At 30.6% G+C, this 20,453-nt stretch overlaps 1 protein-coding gene across 2 annotated transcripts in view; it reads left to right on the forward strand.

Annotated features, from left to right (window-relative positions):
* Positions 1-20,453, forward strand: part of LOC145248149 (40-kDa huntingtin-associated protein-like) — a 48,324-nt gene that overhangs the window by 1,957 nt on the left and 25,914 nt on the right. The window contains exons 1-6 of one of the 2 annotated variants that reach the window (XM_080109969.1): positions 429-775; positions 4,152-4,256; positions 5,560-5,606; positions 8,195-8,267; positions 12,998-13,157; positions 14,847-14,915. In XM_080109969.1, coding sequence (XP_079966095.1) covers positions 4,198-4,256; positions 5,560-5,606; positions 8,195-8,267; positions 12,998-13,157; positions 14,847-14,915 — 408 coding nt within the window. In that variant the 5' untranslated portion in view covers positions 429-775; positions 4,152-4,197. Of the gene's footprint in view, positions 1-428; positions 776-4,151; positions 4,257-5,559; positions 5,607-8,194; positions 8,268-12,997; positions 13,158-14,846; positions 14,916-20,453 lie in introns of those variants that run through there. The other variant, XM_080109970.1, reaches the window with a different exon arrangement.

Raw genomic sequence — 20,453 nt, forward strand, 5'->3', positions numbered from 1 at the left:
AAATCGATAAGGTAGAAAATTATTTATTAAAGAAAATAAGATAGAATTTGATGAAAATGATCATAAGACACAGGAGAGTTCAAAAAGGGAGGTAATTTTCCGTTTCGATGTAAACAAGATGGCCGTAAGTTTTCACCTGCTAACACGATTAAAGTTACTTTTTTTTTAATAATAATAATAATTTAGTAATATTCAGGTAATTCTGACTGCATAATTTGGAAGCTACCATTGTAATTTATTAGAATTGACAAAAAAAAATCAGTAGAAACCATTGTTTTTTATCTGAAAACTCTATTTATCGACTACAAAATCTCGTCCAATAGTGTAGAAGTGCCGAAAACAAATATTTAAAGCAAATAATATTCCGCAATCACATTGCAGAGTTTACATAAACCAACGAACGAAAGGATACGAGATTTTCTTTCATGGATCGACGAAGCTAAGCTGGCTATTTTGTTTTATTATTTCTTTAAAACGGGTGCGATATTTTGTTGTTTATTTATGCTATTATTTATTAAATATGCGCGCTTTGGGGAGCTGAATTTTTCCCCACATTAAAAGTCGACCTTGTGTCTAACTCTGCCCTCATGAGGGGACAAAAGGCAAGTAAATAGGAAGATTCTAAAAGTAAAAAATTGTTGGGCAGTCATACAAAATGAATGATCGAAGAGAAGTAACTCTACTTTCCCCCAAATCTCACCAATGTGTGGAGAGTTAAGGTTGATTTCCTGTACAAATCAAAATAAATATTAACATTTTACTGTCGCCGTGAAAGGTAAGCTCATTTTGTCAAGTTCATGTCTGTTTACCTGTTTATTTGTTTATTTTGTTAGCAACCATAACGTCATTATTATTCCCACCGAAACGTACTTAATATGAAAACGTTAAACATCAAAATTAATTAAAATATCGAGTAGTAATTTCATATACCTTTCTGGTTTCACTATCATAAGTGTGATTCATAATTTAAAAAAATGTTTTACGCCCGATTATTCATAATTATTTTAGGTACTTATGCAGAGAACGTACCGTGCTGAAATAATAACGTTATTATTTAGAAATCATTCTTAATATGGGGAGGGGAAGGTGTTTTGTAACTATAATTCTGTACTTTCACCTAAGAATTTAATAAAAGAAGATATCGTAAAATTTGATTTAAAATTAAAAATAACGAGAAAATACTATTAAAACATTTTTTTTTTTTTTAATAGCACGGTATCTTCTCTGCATACGTATCTTATTTTAATAACAAAAAATCCTGCAAACGTTTATTTATGAAAATCAGAAGCTTTCTATTTTGTTACGGATGCCACAAATAACACAAGATGTTTATCCATTTCGGTGCTTGTGCAGGATAGTGGATTCTGAAACAAGCACATTTCAAGTGAAAACATTATTACGTGTCATGTCGAAATTCCAAAAATTACAAAAAATGATAAAGTAGAAAAATAATTACAAGTAAAGTAGAATTTATCGAATGTTTTAATGTGGAAGAGTTGTGCGACCAATTCAGTATGACAAACTGACTTATTTACATTGATTTCAATTAAAATCCGCCATTTCAAGATATAAGATGTTGGACCGTTATTGCGGAACGAACACATATGTGGATTCTTCGGACTACTGTTCTCACCTTGAGTGTTATTTGTCCAACGTTTTGGTCGATGTAACCTCCGACCTTCTGCAGGTGTATCTTGTGGCACTTTCAAACATAAAAATTCTCGAGTTTGACAAGATACACTTGAAGAAGGTTAGAGGTTACATCGATCGAAACGAAAATGACGCTAAAAAATGAGAACAGTAGCCTGGATTATTTTTCATAATTTTTGGAATTTATACTAATTTCGACATGACAAGTATACATGTCTTTCACTATCCACTATTCTGCACAAGCACCTCACTTTCTCCTAAAACTAATATAAGTACCATCAACTGGGGATACGTTGATAATCCTATGTTAATTTGTATTTTTCCCTTTTATCTAATCAATTTTGATTTGCCTGACCCTTAAAACCGGGCGGGGTCAAAGTACACTGGAGTACTAACTTTTAAAAAGTTGATTTTTAGCGGGTATTTCGCCCTGTTTTGAACAAATGGCACATTTAAAATTGTCACCAACAAGTAGTTTTTATGATATTCATTAAAACCTTTATTATCCAATGTTTCCCTTCTTGTTTTCACTGTTGTCGCCATGTTTGTTTTTGCACGCGTGCACACAAAGAAAAATATGACGACCTGTGAAAAAATACAGAATACATTGGATAATAAATGTCTTAATATCATAAAAATTACTTGTCGATGACAATTTTAAATGCAATATTCCTTCAAAACGGCCCTGAATACTCCCTAAAAAAATCAACTCTTTAAAGGTAAGTTTTTAGTTGGTACTCTAGTACACTCTGGCTGTAACATTATCTTATTTGTGAGAAATTCTTGGAAATGCGATTATCAGTATTCTTGAGGACTCCGAGGTGCCTTAAATAAGTTTCCAGACTTTTTCATATGGGCACTTTTATTGATAGTACATACATGAAACACTACTTCCCTTTAAAGTAATCTCCTCTGGCTGCAATACACTTGTTGTACCGTTCCAACAATTTCTAGAAGGTTCCATGAAAGTCCTCATCTCTGAGCATGTCAATAACCCTCACCGCAGCTTCTTTGATCTCCGCAATTGTCTCATGACAGCCTCTAGGGTTTTCCTTGAGCTTAGGAAATAACCAAAAGTCACAAGGAGCAAGGTCGAGACAATAGGGAGGGTGAGAAACTGTCTTGATGCCCATCTTGGTCAAATAGTCTGTGACAAGGATAGAGTTGTGGGCTGCACTCTTGGGGTAAACTTTGTGTAACTTTTCCACATCTTCAGTTTCTTGTGAATAATTGTGTGTACAGTTCCCACACTGACATCAAACTGTGCACCTATTGTCTCTATAGGCACACGACAGTCCTTATCCATGAAATTCTTTATTTGACCAATCAACTCTGGTGTTCTGACTTCTTTACTCTTCTCACACCTCTTATCATCCATCACAGACTCCCTGCCTTCCTCTAATCTTTTATGTCACTCAAAAATTGATGATTGATTCAGGCAAGATGGTCCAAAAGCAGTCTGAAGCATTACATACATTTTTGTGGCAATTTTCCAAGTTTAAAACAGAATTTTATTGCATATCGTTCTTCTAAAGTATCCTTACATCCAAATTGCATTTTTGAAATTCATCAGCTGTGACAATCAGGCTTTAGTAGGGTGTATTCCAATTTCTGCTGTAGCTGTTCATTTGAACCTGAAATCATAAAAATTAGTCAGTCATCTCATAAGATGTATTGCAATAACAAACTGTATTTTCAAAAGGCTGTGATAATCTTAAATGCCTGTACAAAAAGTCTGGAAACTTATTGAAGGAACCTTCTACATTTAACGAAAGCAGAAAACATCACAAAAACGTGGAGCAAAGATACAGAATAGAGACCACTTTATTGTCTGCATATTTTGGGTAAATTATGCCGGAATGTGCCGAAACATTTAACCAATGAAATTGCAGCAGTCAACCCTTTTTTCTTTCTTTTTTTTTTTAACAACAAAAGTTACAAAGTAAGAATAAATGCTCCAAAATCTATCATCATGGCTGCAATTGACAAAACCATTTACAAAACCAACAGTAACAATATGTGTATAGGAACAGAATATAGATTTAAATATGTTGGTACTCGAACTTGGATTTCTGTGACGTTGGTGAGGGCTCAACCAACAGCCAATAATGGGGGAAAAAAACTAGTCAGTTTATTTTGTTTAATTAATTTTTTAAAAAATTATTTAAGTAATTGGGGGGGGGGGAGGTATTTTTACTGTTTTATTTTTCAAACCATTTGGCTGAGCGTTTGATGCCAATGCAAATTAGAAATCTGGAAATGGAAGCAGATGACTTTCTGAATAAATTGGAAGAAGAATAAAGATTTCACGTATGAAAACGCCATACATTTCAGACTTCAAGATGAATCTCTGGAGAAATTGATCCAAATGCCTAAAGAAATGTCATTTTATTGCAAAATCAATTACTGACATGTTGCATTCAAATAAACTGCACTTTTTCTTTTTTTTTTTTGCTTTTGTGAAAAGAATTGTCCATTTTATTGTGCGGTTTTCATTTCAGTGAAGTCGTTTCGGTCAATTAAGTGGGAAGGAAGGCATCAAGGAAGATGGAGAAAGATGCTGACATCCTCAGCAAATATCGATTGGTTACAAACAAGCTAAAAAAGTAAGCTATTTTTTTTTATTCATTTATTTTTTTGTTTAAAATCAAGTTCCGTCCATTTTTGTTTACATTCTTCGTCTGCTGATATTTGTCCTGGAAATGTAATTTCTGATTAATGCTTACCAGTTTTAAAATAAGCAAACAAACTTGGCTGTTTTTCAGAATAAGAGAATATTTGAAATCTCGTGAACATTAATCAGAAGTGGCTTTTCCAGGGCATTCATCATGAAGCACAAATATCAGCTGACGAAGAATGTAAACAAAGACAGACGGAACTTGATTTTAACCTTTATTTTTTATTTTTTTAGTTTTACATTCAGATAAATGGGACTGTAGGGAGGAGAGCATCTCCCACTGGATTGCAAAGTCAGTTTTGTATTTTCTCAACAAAAGAAATAGTGCTTTACACAGCATCTCCTCAAATGTGGCAACAGTACTCAATCTCTTTTTTTTTTTACAAAGGTGTCACCACTTAATGGTGTAAGTTGGGTACAATTTTTATTATTTAAGGGGACAGTCCAACAAGAACTTGTTTACATTAAACTTGAAAACTACCATGCTGTAGTCGGCTGGGAAGCAAGCCAATGGAACAGTGTTCAACAAGCGGGCAGTTCTAGGAAAGAAGCTGTGTTCGTAGAATCTGCATTTAGATTTAGACAGAGATAGAGAGTGGGGGATGAGGGAACTATTGAGAGTGGTTGTAGCTAGTCGAGTGCTTTTTTTTGTGAATATTATCTGAATCTTGTATGGAAACTGGAATTTTAGGAAGATCTCCATCATTTTAGTGATTTACCTAACTAATATTCCTGGTGAACCAAGTGCAAATGAGATCTAGACAATTGCACTTAAGGGAACAATGAGGATACTAAAAAGAGCTCTCGGTTGGTTTCAGTAAAAAAACGGGCAATGTTGGGAACTGGTTTGGCTACCCCATACCCAATGTTTCAATCTTCAAAGGAAGAAAATTAAAAAAAAAAATTAAAAACTACCTGGCAAATATTTCCAGTGAACTAAGTGCAAGCGAAATTCAAACTTAAAGAGATGGTTAGAATCTTAAAAAGATCTCTCGGTTGGAATGAATGAGATAACTGATGAATGTGTGGCATTCAGTAGGATCCCCCATCCCCAGCTAGAAAAAGTGAGAAGAAAAATTTTTTTTAACAAAGTAGTGGATTACAACAGGAGTCAGGAAATCGCTCTGTTTTAATATCGAAGAGATGGCAGATGATTTGGGGATTTTGGTTTGCTTTTGTTTCAGCGAGACCCTATTTTTGTAAGAGCTTTTTTTTGTTTTCTTTGTTTGCAGGCGTTTTCTTAAGAAACCAAATGTTGCAGAAGGAAGTGAGCAGTTTGGTAAGTTCTTTCTTCTGTATTTTTAAATGACAGCAAAAAAAAAAAAAAATGATTGAAACAAATACAAATTTTCAGTTTAATTTTTCAAAATTTAGAAAATCAAATAATGTTGTATGATTTTTTGTTAAATGATTAAAATCATCTTTTTTTTTCTAAAACTTTTGTTGTAAACACATATTCATAGACGAATCCAAATAATACAAATAACCAATCCTCATCTCAAAAATTCAGAAACGAAACACCACCACCCTTAAAAAATATATTAAAACATGCGATCTAGCACATCAACTGGATCATTTTTCATAATTTTTAAAATTTATACTAATTTCGACATGACATGTAAATGCATCTGCTTCACTATCCACTATTCTGCACAAGCACCTCACTTTCTCCTAAAACCAATATAAACTGGTGCTATTTTGATAATCCTATGTTAACTTTTAATTTTAACTTTTATCCAATTAACCTTGATTTGTTTGACTCCTAAAATCAGGCCGGGGTCAAAGTGTGGTAGAGTACCAACTAAAAACTTCCCTTTAAAAAGTTGGTTGTTTGTTTTTGTTTTACGGCATATCAACCCTTTTCAGGTTATTTAATGCCGAATCCAAAGATTTTGAAGAAAAAATTTTTTTATAGAATATATTTGTTGTTTTCAAGTCGGTTTCTATTTAACCCATAGTTGGGACCCTAACAAGTACTACCACTCCGTGTCAGAGTGGACCTGGGAGAAATGGCAATTAAAGGGTGGCTCCACACTCCTCAAAGCCTGCAAGCTGGGGCCCTTACCACTGGATATAGTTTAAGGTCATATCCAGGACCTTTAAAAAGTTGATTTTTAAAGGTATTCAGGTCTGTTTTGAACGAATATCACATTTAAAATTGTCACCAACAAGTATTGTTTATGGTATTAATTAAGCTCTTTATTATCCAATGTTTTCCCTCTTGTTTTCACTGGTCGCCATGTTTTTATGCACATATGCAAAAATTGTATGAAGTTTTCTAATCGACTTTCTTGGCCTTTTGGCTGGGAGCAAAGTATAGTATCTGTTTTGATACTACACTTCACCTTTTCTGTCGTCAGTCAGTGAAAGAGAAATCCTTCATGAATGAGACAATTTAAATTTTTGTTCTCATCCAGAGTGCCCCTTTTTGAGGAGCTGGATTTTCTCCACATTTTTTGTGTCTAACTCTAACTAAAAATCATTTTTATCATTGAATAAAAAATGACATCACCGGTAGGGAAAAATAAGCACTTTAGAATGGAGATCATGTTAGAGACGGAAGAGAATGTTTGTGATCACATTAGCAGCATGGATGACGTTTGAAAGGACAATCACGTGAGGGACATCACAGTGGTAACAAAAAAATGAGGAAATAAATATCGTTGTTACAAAGATAAAGCAAATTGAACTTCTTTTTTATTTTATTTTTATACTTTGTGACTGAGGCTACAACATTTTGGCTCCCGGACAACGTTACACATCTATCTCATCCTCAACGATTTTGATTTGGTCATATTTGCTCAAAGAAAGTATTTCAGCTCAAAACCCTGAAATTTGATTGTCTTGGACATTATTTTCTATCCAATGTCTTGGACATTATTTTCTCTCCAATGTCTTGAACATTATTTTCTCTCCAATAAGATTGTCAAATTCTGCTTTCAACAAACCTTCAAACATTCCCAAATGATAATTCTTAACTGATTTACAGTCAAAACCAGAATAGTGCCCAAATAAGATAATTCAGCCCTAGACCTTCCGAAATTTGGATTTATTAAAAAAAATATTGTTTTTATCAGTAAGACAATTTAAATTCCACTTCCAACAAGCTCTCAAGTGATAATTTTTGTTGATATATGAATTGTTTTTCGTTTGCAAGAATAATCATCTAGTGCTACTAGATTGGGCTGTCTGAAGATATTGCCTTCCTGATCTAAAATGCACCAAAGATTAATGTCATTTTTTTTTCTTTTCACTTTACAATATTCTGCAAAGCCACAAATAACAATTTCCTCTATAAGGCAAGCAAACCAAATACCATGAATAAATATTTGGAAATATAAAGAACTTGAAGCATAAAAATTTTTACAAAAATTACGTGATTCAGTAATAAATAATCTGAAAAGGGTTGATATGCCATAAAGCATAACCACCAAACTAAACCAAAAATAATCAACACACTGTGCAGATATGACGTTTGAAACATTGTGACCGTAACATTGGCCAAGATGAGAATAATAGTCTGAAACACTACAAATAACTTGTACGAATCGTCAGAGGTAACTTAGACAAGTTGTCTGAGATTCAGTTGACAATTATTGACTTTTCATGGTAAAAAGTGACTCTTTATTTTATAAAGATTTACATGGTGACAATAAATAAATCAGAAAATGTTAATTTGATTTATTTAAAAGATTTGTAACGGATAAATATTTTAATGGTAAGAAGAAAGAGTAGACAATCAAACATAAAACTTTTATAAATTTTTCAAGCTTAATATCATTGATGTAAGCTTCTTTAGAGGTCACAAAATGACCTTTATGAGAATGAACATGGTTTATTTATCAGTTTTATTTTATTTTTCTACAGCGGCTTTGGCCAAGAATCTACGGCGCCAAGAATGTCCTCAATATTCTGGGTTTTGCTGTTTAGCACAAGCAAGGTAAATAAAAATGTTTATTTTTATTTTTTTAGGAACTAATGAGCCATTACATCATCAAGGCCCATAGGCCACTCGAGGATAAGGGTTAATGAGTTTGTGAGAAGCACAGTGAAACAACAACATGAGGATTGGAAGCAATGGTTGACACTCACCAGAAATTTGATTATTTAAGAGGACAACTCAACAAGAATTTATTAATGTTGGACTTAAAAATGACCATGCTATAGTCAACTGGGATGTAGCTCTTCTATGGCATTGTTTCCACAGCAGATGGATAGCTAAGAAAAGAGAAATCATCTAAGGGAAATATCTCTGATTTTGGATTTGATCACCCAGAATTTGATTTCTCTCTCTAAAAAAAAAAAAAAAGGTTAGTGTTTCTTTAAACAAGAGTTCATGCTAAGAGCAAAGTACTTGAGGAAAATAATGTCTGGATAGATACAGGACCTTGTAGACAATGTTATTTTTATGCTTATAGATTGTCAGCAGATGAACCTTTTCAAGCCATTATCTCAAGTGGTCATTTCTGGTGTAGTTCCGGGAATGTTTGTATACATTTCAGTAGAGGATTGGTGGAGACCAGTTGAGTGGGTTGTGAGAGATATTTCGTACTTTAGAAAAATAATGGTTTTTATGTTCACAGATTGCCAGCAAACTGGCCTTTTCAAGTCGATACTGGCTGATCATTATCTGAAGTCATCTTTTTTGTGGTTCCTAGAATGCCTATATATATAAATATATATATATATATATATATATACACACACATAATTATTTACTATAATAATTATTAAATACCTACAGACTCTAGTGTTTCATTCTTTTGGGAATCATCAATGCAGGGTGTCATGATTAACACCGGTTAATAGATTCAAACCCGGCAACAGAAGCCATCTCTGGCTTCATTAGCAAGGACCTAATCCATTCGGCCATGGTTAACCATGAGAAATACTGTTGAAACATTTATTTTTTAATGGTTTTTTGACGTCTGTCAGAGTGATCTAATCATTATGATGATCTGCGCATAAGAGCTAAATTAATCAACTTAATTCAACTGAAAGTGCTCAACGATAAGAAACAAGTTTCTTAAAGGGACTGACATAATTATTTACTATAATAATTTTTAAATACCTATGGACACTAGTGTTTCATCCTTTCAGGAATTATCAGTGCAGGGTGTTATGATGATTACCGGTCGATAGATTCAAACCTGGCTTCATTAGCAAGGATCTAATATATATATATATATATATATATATATATATATATATATATATATACTCCTATAAATTCGTTTTTCTTTTGTGTGTAATGATATTCATATTAAACCCCTCTTTTCTATTTATTTAAAAAGAAAAAAAATTTTCTTGTATATGGGTCGTGGAATTGCATTCACTAGCAAAAGATCTAGCTAATTTGCATATTCTTTTAAACATTCATTTTAATTAATTCCCTATTAGTTGCTTCGGTTTTCTTATGGGATAATCATCTTTAGTTAACTATTACGTGTAATTATATTCATGCAGATATTCTACATGATTTATATTTGCGTAAAAAGTTTATAGTAAACACAAAATTGTTTCCATATATATTTATGTATACATATATATTTTTGTTTAACAAATTTTGCCTACCAAACCCCTCCTAGAGTTTTTGGTCTACAGACATGAAACTTCATATATAAGGTATTTGAATCCATGCAAAACTTTATATTTGAGTTTTAGCCCGGAAAAATCTGTGCAAAAGTGTGAAAATTTAGAAAAAATGAAATTTGCCAGGTGAAGGTCGAACGCCGCCATTACGAATGCATAACGTAGTTGATATTAGTTCATATTTTAATTTTTAGCCTTGCAGTAAACATGTTTTCATAGCCTAATCATTGACGACAGAGGCAAAATAAATTGTGAGCTGAACGTTTTGGTGTCGATTCTCCATGGTGACGCATGAGTCTCTTTTTCTATACTTTTTAAATTATTACTATATATTGCATCCAATCTGTCTATCTATATATCTATAAAAGTGAAAATGTTTGTCTGTCTTTTCTCTTTAGTAGTTAAGGAAGACTATTATACAGAAAGGCATTACTTTACGTATTCACACTTTTTAATATATGTATATATGCACATAACCTTATGAACAGTAGATAGGGGCCCGAGCAAAGCCGGGCAGAACTGCTAGTATATACATATATATATATATGTGTGTGTGTGTGTGTATATATTCCAACAGATGGACAATAGCGGTTAGCCTGGGTTGGTCATCTGGTCGTCTCAGGTTTAGTTTGGTTTTCTGAAGTATGACAGTCAGTTTTCCAAGTGTCTGTAGAAAAAATTGTGAGTGCGAAAATTACTTGCCTCAAAAACATGCACGTGTCTGCGTGTTTTGTAGGGTTCATCTGCTGAATAATGGAAAAAAAACAAAATGACGATGTTCAGTTAATTTTATCTTCAACAGTCATGTGAACTAATGTGAATTTTCACCATTTGTATACAAATTACATGATCTTGGGCTGCATAAAAATAAGCCATTGATCTGTGATATTTGGAGCTGTGAGAATATGGCAAAGTTAAAAATGGTGTGAATTATAGCATCAAGGAAAAGGTGTGTTGACAATTTATTTAAAACATGTTGTCTCAGTCATTTGGGTTTGTGAGCCTCTTGAAGAGAGATGATTCATTGAGTTCTAAGCTATTGGACTTGTGTTTTGGTTTGGTCAGACTAGGTAAAAAAAGGAAACCTTTATTTGTTTTAAACTGATATTGTGATTCTGTTTGTAGGGAGAATCCTTCTGTTGCTAAAACCACACAGTTGACGCTAAAAATGGTATCAGAATCTAACAACAACGTTGAATCAATACGAGTGGACGATTACAGCCTGTACAGTAAATGCACACAGATGCACGTTCATATTCTGCCCAATAAAAATTAATTTAGTTTATAATTATCATAGTCACCTTTATGCTAGAAAACATATATAAACTGCTCTCATAACTTTTATTAATAATTAAAATCAAAATGCATTTTGGTGGATTTTTATGAAATTACTAGCAGGCTGCTCGGCATTGCCTGGTCATGAAATACTTTTAATATGATATTTTGATTAATGCAGGTTTTATATTTATAATTATATTATATTGGACCCAATATATAGTAATGATTTAAAAAGATTTTTTTTAAAAAATGACTCGTACACCACCACCAAGAATCAAAACCAAAATGTTTAACTTACGACTTACTTTTTCCTTTGACATTAATGCTTGAGCTATGAAGACATGTTTGCTGCAAGACTAAAAATTAAAACATGAACTAATAGCTATTACATTACACATGCATATTTGTAATGTTGTCATTTGACCATCACCTGGCAAATTGCATTTTTTTCGTTTTCACACTTTTACACCAATTTTCCTCGGCTAAAACCCAAATATAAAGCATGCATGGGTTCGAATACCCTATATATTAAATTTCATGTCTGTAGACCAAAAACTGACAAAGGAGTTTGGTAGGCAAAATTATTTACACATACATAAATATACGCATACATAAATATATATAGAAAGAGGTTTGTGTTTACTATGACCTTTTTACGCAAATATTATGCACGTATAAATCATGTAGAATATCTGCATGAATATAATTACACGTAATAGTTGACTAAAGATGATCATTCATAAGAAAACCGAAAAAACTAATAGGGAATTAATTAAAATGAACGTTTAAAAGAATATGCAAATTAGCTAGATCTTTTGCAGATGAATGCAATTCCACGATCCATACATTACAAAGTTGTATTTTCGTTTTAAATAAATATAGACATAGGGTTTTTGATATTAATATACAAAAAAAAATAAATTTATAGGAGTATAGATATATTAAATTAAGATTTAAAAAATTTTATGCCATTGCCATTTTGATTTTAGTAAATATTCAATTGATTGTAAAAAAAAAAAATTCAGCGTGTCCTTATTAGGGCTAGGACAACAGCATATTCTTTTCATTGTTTTGACTCTCGAGTGTGTATCCATTGATATCTTATATGCTTTTATATAGAGTGATGTGGTTCTTGCTTGATTAACTGTGTTGGATATATACTTGAGAGTCTAAACGATGAAAAGAATATTCTGTTGTTATAGCCCTAGTTATTAATCATGGCAACAAGATCAAAAATTGATTGTAAAAAAAACTTAGTGATGCAAGAAATTCAAACACAGATGTGAAATTGTCTCATCACTTTATTAAACTAGATTATATTTTTGTTAGTGTGTTTGTCTGTTCATTCAACTTTCTCTCAGAAACTACTGGGCCAATCAAACTGAAATTTTGTATGGACCTTTGTTTTGATAAGGTGCAGCAAACAAACTATTATGGTATCCGTTTGATACACTATTAGGGATTAATAGTGATTAGTCACACAAGAACACATTTACTCTAGAAATTTTCTCAGAAATTACAGGGCCAATCTGGCTTAAATTTTGTATGGACCTTTATGATGAGGTCCAGCAAACTAAGTATTACAATATACATTCAATGTACAGTTAGGGATTTATAAGGATTAGTATTTCATGCAAAAATGAGCACAAATATAACTATATTCAACCATCAATTTGAAATAAAGAACTCATTCTAAGTCAAAAGGATATAATTTTTTTATATAGATTAGAATAGACGTTTTTAAAAATGTTCTCTGTTTCTTTGTTTATGTATTGGAATCTTTTTTTTTCTGTTTTTAAGATGTGAGCACACTTTGGCTAATGCTGCAGGTGAAGGTCAAGCCCTGACTGAGGCGGCACGAGCGTTCCTGGAAGCAGAAATGGCAAACCGTGATCTCAAATGTCCAAGTTTTGAAGAACATCTCTCGGCCTCCATCAATTGTTACAGTCATGCAATCAGAGTAAGTTTTATATTCGACAACCGTGTGTGAAAATGCCCAGTTCTTGCCCCAAATTCTCCCTCTATTAAAGCACAAAAAATAGAGAAAATTCTTTATGATGTACATACACATGACAAAATGATCATATCATATTCCAAAAATTACGTAAATTAATCACATAGTTTTACTTTTATAAAGAAAATCATTTTTAAGCAATTAATGGGAATTTGTAGGCATTACACCATAAATCTCGTATGAATTATTATTGAGTTATCTCCTTTTGTTTCTTGATATTTTTTTTTTCAAAATGGCAGGCAAGACAGTCATTTTCACATGCTTTTAAAATTTGATTTTCTTTATAAAAATAAAACTACTTGATCAATTTATATGATTTTTGAAATATGTTTTCATTTTGTCACATGTATATACTAGTGATGGGGCGATTCCAATATTTTTCTTGATTCCAATACAATTACAGATTCTGATTTTTTATAAATCTCTAAATATTTTACTATAAAATTGTTATTTTGTCCCGATTACTGTAAAAACACGTCTTAAATGTGCATATATTTTCTCAAACGTAAAAACACACTTGTGACGGGGTGATCTAGAGATTTTTGTCTTACTGGAAGTTTAAATCAATAAATATTTATTATCTTATTATTACTACAAGCAGTGGAAGTTGTTTTATAAAAATAAAGTCAAATAAAAAACATAATTAAAGGAATCGGTTTTGGCATCAGAAAATAGGCTCAAATTTTCCCGATTCCGATTCCGATTTTTTTAATATGGAGGTATTCTAGACAAGAACCAATCTTTTTTCAATATCAATGAAGAAGGACAATGCCGATTTAATTTAAATATACATTTTATCACTTAACTAATACGGTTTCTTCTGGCTGAACTAAACTGAATTCTCCAGACCTTAAAAGATGTCTAACATTACAAAATTCTTGACAAAAACTGTTTCTAACTTCAAATCCTTCCAACAACATGTTGTTAAACTAACCATTCAACAATCTATCCCTCATATGGTGTTTAAGCTTAGCCCCAGATTATGCCCCCATATATCTACCTTTGAAAGAATGTTACTACCTAGTAATATAAGTAGAAAAAGTAAAAATAGCATTTGTTGCTTTGGTTCTTGTCCACAATTTTATCTATGTTAAAAAATGAAATAAAAAAAATCTGTATGATATATGCACTCATGATGAAGCAAAAATATCATATTCCAAAAATCACATAAATTGATCAAGTAGTTTTATTTTTAAATTAGAAAATCAAATTTTGTGAGTAATCGAGGAGCGACTGCTTTGCCTGCAATTTTGAAAATAATATCACGAATCAAAGGGAGATAAATCACACAAGTTTAAATTATTGTTAAGTTATGTTGTAATGCATATGAATTCCAATTAATCACTTAAAAATGATTTTCTTTATAAAAATAAACCTACTTGGTTAATTTGTGTGATTTTTGGCATATGATATTTTCACATCGTCATACTTTATCTAAAAATCTGTACGATGTACATACAGTACATTATGCAAATTTTTCTTTACTTTTTTTGTTCTTTAATATAGGGGTGATTCTGGACAAGAACCAACTTTTGTGGCAAGTTTGATAAAAGTTATTACACTATCAAGAATAGTAAAGATTGTTAGTGATTGTTTAATTATAAATTGTGATCAATTTTAACTTTCTTTTGCCAGGTGCACATTGAACACAAGCAACCTGCATTGGGAGCTGCTCTCTGCATGGAACTGGGGGACATATTAATGGTAAGTTCTAAAAGAATGCCTGTCCTAGAACAGATAAAGTTAATGAATTTGTGCATTATAAGTGGATATATATATATATATATATATAATTTAAAGGAGATTAGAATAATAGTCTAAAGAGCTAAGTGTATTTTAATGTAATAGTGAAATTACTAGTTTAATTAAAATACAGGAAATGCTCGTTGTAATTTAGATATATAATAAGCTCGATAGTTAAATGTCCTAGAGCTAATTCAATATTAAGTAATGTGATTTATAATTTAAAAGTTTTAAAATTTTTAAAATTTAAAAATCAAAATTTAATTAAATTAAAAATCAGTTTCATAAGAAGGAACAACAACAAAGTCAATTATCTGTACGATCGTTTCGGAAATCCGTGCTTTTTATTTGTGGTATACATGAAGTCACGTAGAATAATTATACATAGTTTTTTTGGTAAGCACGGTCTCCTCATCAGCAAATTTAGGAGGATTTTTATTGAATTGAAAAGACACCAAAAATAAACCTAGCATTAAAAGTAAGGCAGATGAATCTGAAAAATTGAAGTAAAAGGTTTGGATATAAAATTTATAAGAAAATTAATAAGGAAATTGGTATAGGTTAGAGATAGAAATGAGTAGAAAAAATATATATATTTTTGAATTTACATAATAAATTTGATTTAAAAATATATATATAATTACCTTTTGGTTTTCCTTTTTTTGAAATCAGGAACTGTATTTAAAGTAGTCATTTAGATGTTTGCTATAGCTTTTTATTTTATTGAATGATGAATTTTAAAAGGGCGACGCTCGTGCAGTAAATTGTTTCCGTTAGCGTATTTGATTTAGAGACGCTACAGTTAATATCTATAGAGAGAGAGTTTTTTTTTTTTTTTTTTTTTTTTTTTTTTTTTTTTTTTTTTGCAAGTTTTTAAGGGGAGATAATTGTCATGGCTTTATTTATTATTTGATTTACGAGTCTAAGGGCGGTAATTGGTTTAACTTAATTTATTAAAAAAAAAAAAAAAAAAAAAAAAAAAATCTATTTTTACTAATGAGTAATTTTTAATGATTTAAGGTGGTTTATATTTATTAAATTTAAACCAACGTTTATGATTACACGATAGAAGCTCGTGTCTTGAATTTACTAGTTTGGTTGTGCTTTTTATATCTTCATATTTTAAAATTTTTACGGTTTCTTTTGTACATAATGTACAAAATTTATCTCCTGGTTTATATGATTTGCAAGTCTCAATTATTTGCCATTTTAAGTTGAAAGAAATATTGCTATTTTTTAGTTGCCAAATATAGTTGGATAGAGTAGTTTGGTTTGATAGAGAGTTATTTTTAAAAGAATGTTTGTGCGTTGAAATTCTATGTTTTATTGGGCCAGATGTGGAACCAATATATATTACCTCTTGATTATTATGATTATTTTCCGTTAGGTCTATTGTTGGATTATAATGTGGTGGGTTGGTTAATAATTGATCGGTAGATTGATTTAAGTTGGTGTTATTATTTAATTCGGTAGTTGAGTTATGGCTGTTGATAGGTTCTTGTATATTTGGAGTTTTTGATACTGTGCAGCTATAGATAACATTTTTAATTTTACATGAGCCTTGTAGGGGACATTTATTTTTTCTTCTACAGTTACAGTCCGATGTATTTTGTATAGTTGCATTTTGTAGTTTATTAATTTTATTATTATTAGAGCTAATTATTTTCTGATGAAGGTTAGGCATAGTAGAGTAAGAGACTTTAATTGTGTTCTTATTGAAAATCTTATTGTATCTATGGGGGGCTTTAAAGTTCTTATCTAATATTTTAAAAAATTCTCTAGCTATGTTTGTTTCTAGGTTTTTGGAATACGGGGGGTTGAACCATAGGATCTCCTTGTGTCTATTCTTACGTTTGCGGGTTTTAGTTTGTTGTTTATTTATATTATTATCTAATATTTGTAGTTTGGTTTTATCTTTTTTTGTCTCCTGGTTATTTTTCTTAACTCGTATACGGGAAGACATTGCCATATTATATGTTATTACGCTTTTAATAGGTTTATTTTTAATGCAGTTTATGTTTCTATCATTTTCATTTATGAATTTAATTTGTGAATTATATCCATATATGAATATATTATTATTTTTGGTGTCTTTTCAATTCAATAAAAATCCTCCTAAATTTGCTGATGAGGAGACCGTGCTTACCAAAAAAACTATGTATAATTATTCTACGTGACTTCATGTATACCACAAATAAAAAGCACGGATTTCCGAAACGATCGTACAGATAATTGACTTTGTTGTTGTTCCTTCTTATGAAACTGATTTTTAATTTAATTAAATTTTGATTTTTAAATTTTAAAAATTTTAAAACTTTTAAATTATAAATCACATTACTTAATATTGAATTAGCTCTAGGACATTTAACTATCGAGCTTATTATATATCTAAATTACAACGAGCATTTCCTGTATTTTAATTAAACTAGTAATTTCACTATTACATTAAAATACACTTAGCTCTTTAGACTATTATTCTAATCTCCTTTAAATTATCAGCTCCCTATAACAGGTTGAGTTTATATACGTAATTGTAGATATGTTTCATAAGAAGGACATACAATTATCAACTAAATGCATCCCCATACCCCCTAAAGACACCTTTATAACCAGCTTAATTACAAGTATAAATACATTTATAAGGAACTTGAGATGGAAAGCCTACCATTTTGATAATTACCAAAGTGAAACCACAGAACCAATACACCACCAACCTGGAGAAATAAAAGAAACCATCCTCAGACAAGACAATGAAGAAAGAAAAGCAGCGAAATACTACAGACTAAAAACATACAAAAACCCTAAGAGAAACATAGACACTGAAAATTTTGAAAATGACTTAATCAACCTGATTAAAAATATTAAGTTTAAGAAAAATAAAAAATATATCACTCCAACACTTAAAAAAATAAATAAATTTTCAAAATCTATTTCTACAAGCCACCAAAATAAACTCATAGTACCGGCAGATAAAACTGGAAATTTCTACACAATGGACTATATACAATATAAAAATCTAATATATAAAGAACTTAATAAAAATTATAAAACTACTAATAAATCAGCACTAAATAAAATAAATAATGATGCAAAAAACATTTTAACTAAACTTAAAATAGATAAATACACAGAAATAACAGTACCAGGTACCCCGAGATTTACTTTAAAAGACCACAAACACAGCTTCAATATCAACCCTACTATTAGACTCATTTGCCCCTCGAAATCAGATATAGGACTGGTTAGTAAAAACATATTAGATAGAATTATCCCCAAAATTAAATCCATAATAAAATACCCACTATGGCAATCTTCAAACCAAGTAATCGACTGGTTTTCTAATATTCAAAATAAAAATGATATTAAATTTCTTTCTTTTGACATTGAATCATATTACCAATCTATATCACCTATCCTACTTAATAAATCTCTATTAATGGCACGAAAATTAACTAATATAACTCAAGACGAAACTAAACTAATACTTATAGCTAGACAGTCTTTAATAACATTTGATAATAAATATTGGACCAGGAAAAATACCCCTAACCACTTCAACATTTTAATGGGATCGACGGACTCGACTCAGGTCACTGATCTAGTTGGCCTTTTCCTTTTAAATGAAATACATTGTATACTCCATAAACAATTCAAACTTGAAGGAGGGCTATATAGAGATGATGCACTTTTCATAACGAATTCTACTAATAAAAATTATGAAAATGCAATTAAAGCTCTACATAAATTATTTAAAAATTATGGACTTAGTATAAAAATCGACCCTAATAAAAAAATTGTTAATTTCTTAGACATAACCTTAAATCTTGAAAATTCTACCTTTGAACCATACCATAAACCTAACCAATCACTTCTATATGTCCACAATCAATCAAACCACCCTAAATCAATATTAAAATCAATAGTTCCCAATATCGCTCTAAGAATTTCTAGACTGTCTTCTACTAAATCAATATTTACCAAAAATGAAAAATACTATAATGAAGCCCTTAAAAACTCTGGATATAATTCACAAATTAAATTCATAAATGAAAATGATAGAAACATAAACTGCATTAAAAATAAACCTATTAAAAGCGTAATAACATATAATATGGCAATGTCTTCCCGTATACGAGTTAAGAAAAATAACCAGGAGACAAAAAAAGATAAAACCAAACTACAAATATTAGATAATAATATAAATAAACAACAAACTAAAACCCGCAAACGTAAGAATAGACACAAGGAGATCCTATGGTTCAACCCCCCGTATTCCAAAAACCTAGAAACAAACATAGCTAGAGAATTTTTTAAAATATTAGATAAGAACTTTAAAGCCCCCCATAGATACAATAAGATTTTCAATAAGAACACAATTAAAGTCTCTTACTCTACTATGCCTAACCTTCATCAGAAAATAATTAGCTCTAATAATAATAAAATTAATAAACTACAAAATGCAACTATACAAAATACATCGGACTGTAACTGTAGAAGAAAAAATAAATGTCCCCTACAAGGCTCATGTAAAATTAAAAATGTTATCTATAGCTGCACAGTATCAAAAACTCCAAATATACAAGAACCTATCAACAGCCATAACTCAACTACCGAATTAAATAATAACACCAACTTAAATCAATCTACCGATCAATTATTAACCAACCCACCACATTATAATCCAACAATAGACCTAACGGAAAATAATCATAATAATCAAGAGGTAATATATATTGGTTCCACATCTGGCCCAATAAAACATAGAATTTCAACGCACAAACATTCTTTTAAAAATAACTCTCTATCAAACCAAACTACTCTATCCAACTATATTTGGCAACTAAAAAATAGCAATATTTCTTTCAACTTAAAATGGCAAATAATTGAGACTTGCAAATCATATAAACCAGGAGATAAATTTTGTACATTATGTACAAAAGAAACCGTAAAAATTTTAAAATATGAAGATATAAAAAGCACAACCAAACTAGTAAATTCAAGACACGAGCTTCTATCGTGTAATCATAAACGTTGGTTTAAATTTAATAAATATAAACCACCTTAAATCATTAAAAATTACTCATTAGTAAAAATAGATTTTTTTTTTTTTTTTTTTTTTAATAAATTAAGTTAAACCAATTACCGCCCTTAGACTCGTAAATCAAATAATAAATAAAGCCATGACAATTATCTCCCCTTAAAAACTTGCAAAAAAAAAAAAAAAAAAAAAAAAAAAAAAAAAAAACTCTCTCTCTATAGATATTAACTGTAGCGTCTCTAAATCAAATACGCTAACGGAAACAATTTACTGCACGAGCGTCGCCCTTTTAAAATTCATCATTCAATAAAATAAAAAGCTATAGCAAACATCTAAATGACTACTTTAAATACAGTTCCTGATTTCAAAAAAAGGAAAACCAAAAGGTAATTATATATATATTTTTAAATCAAATTTATTATGTAAATTCAAAAATATATATATTTTTTCTACTCATTTCT

This window comes from Euprymna scolopes, chromosome 26, assembly GCF_053919585.1.
Source record: "Euprymna scolopes isolate OS-2025 chromosome 26, ASM5391958v1, whole genome shotgun sequence".
Taxonomy (NCBI): domain Eukaryota; kingdom Metazoa; phylum Mollusca; class Cephalopoda; order Sepiida; family Sepiolidae; genus Euprymna; species Euprymna scolopes.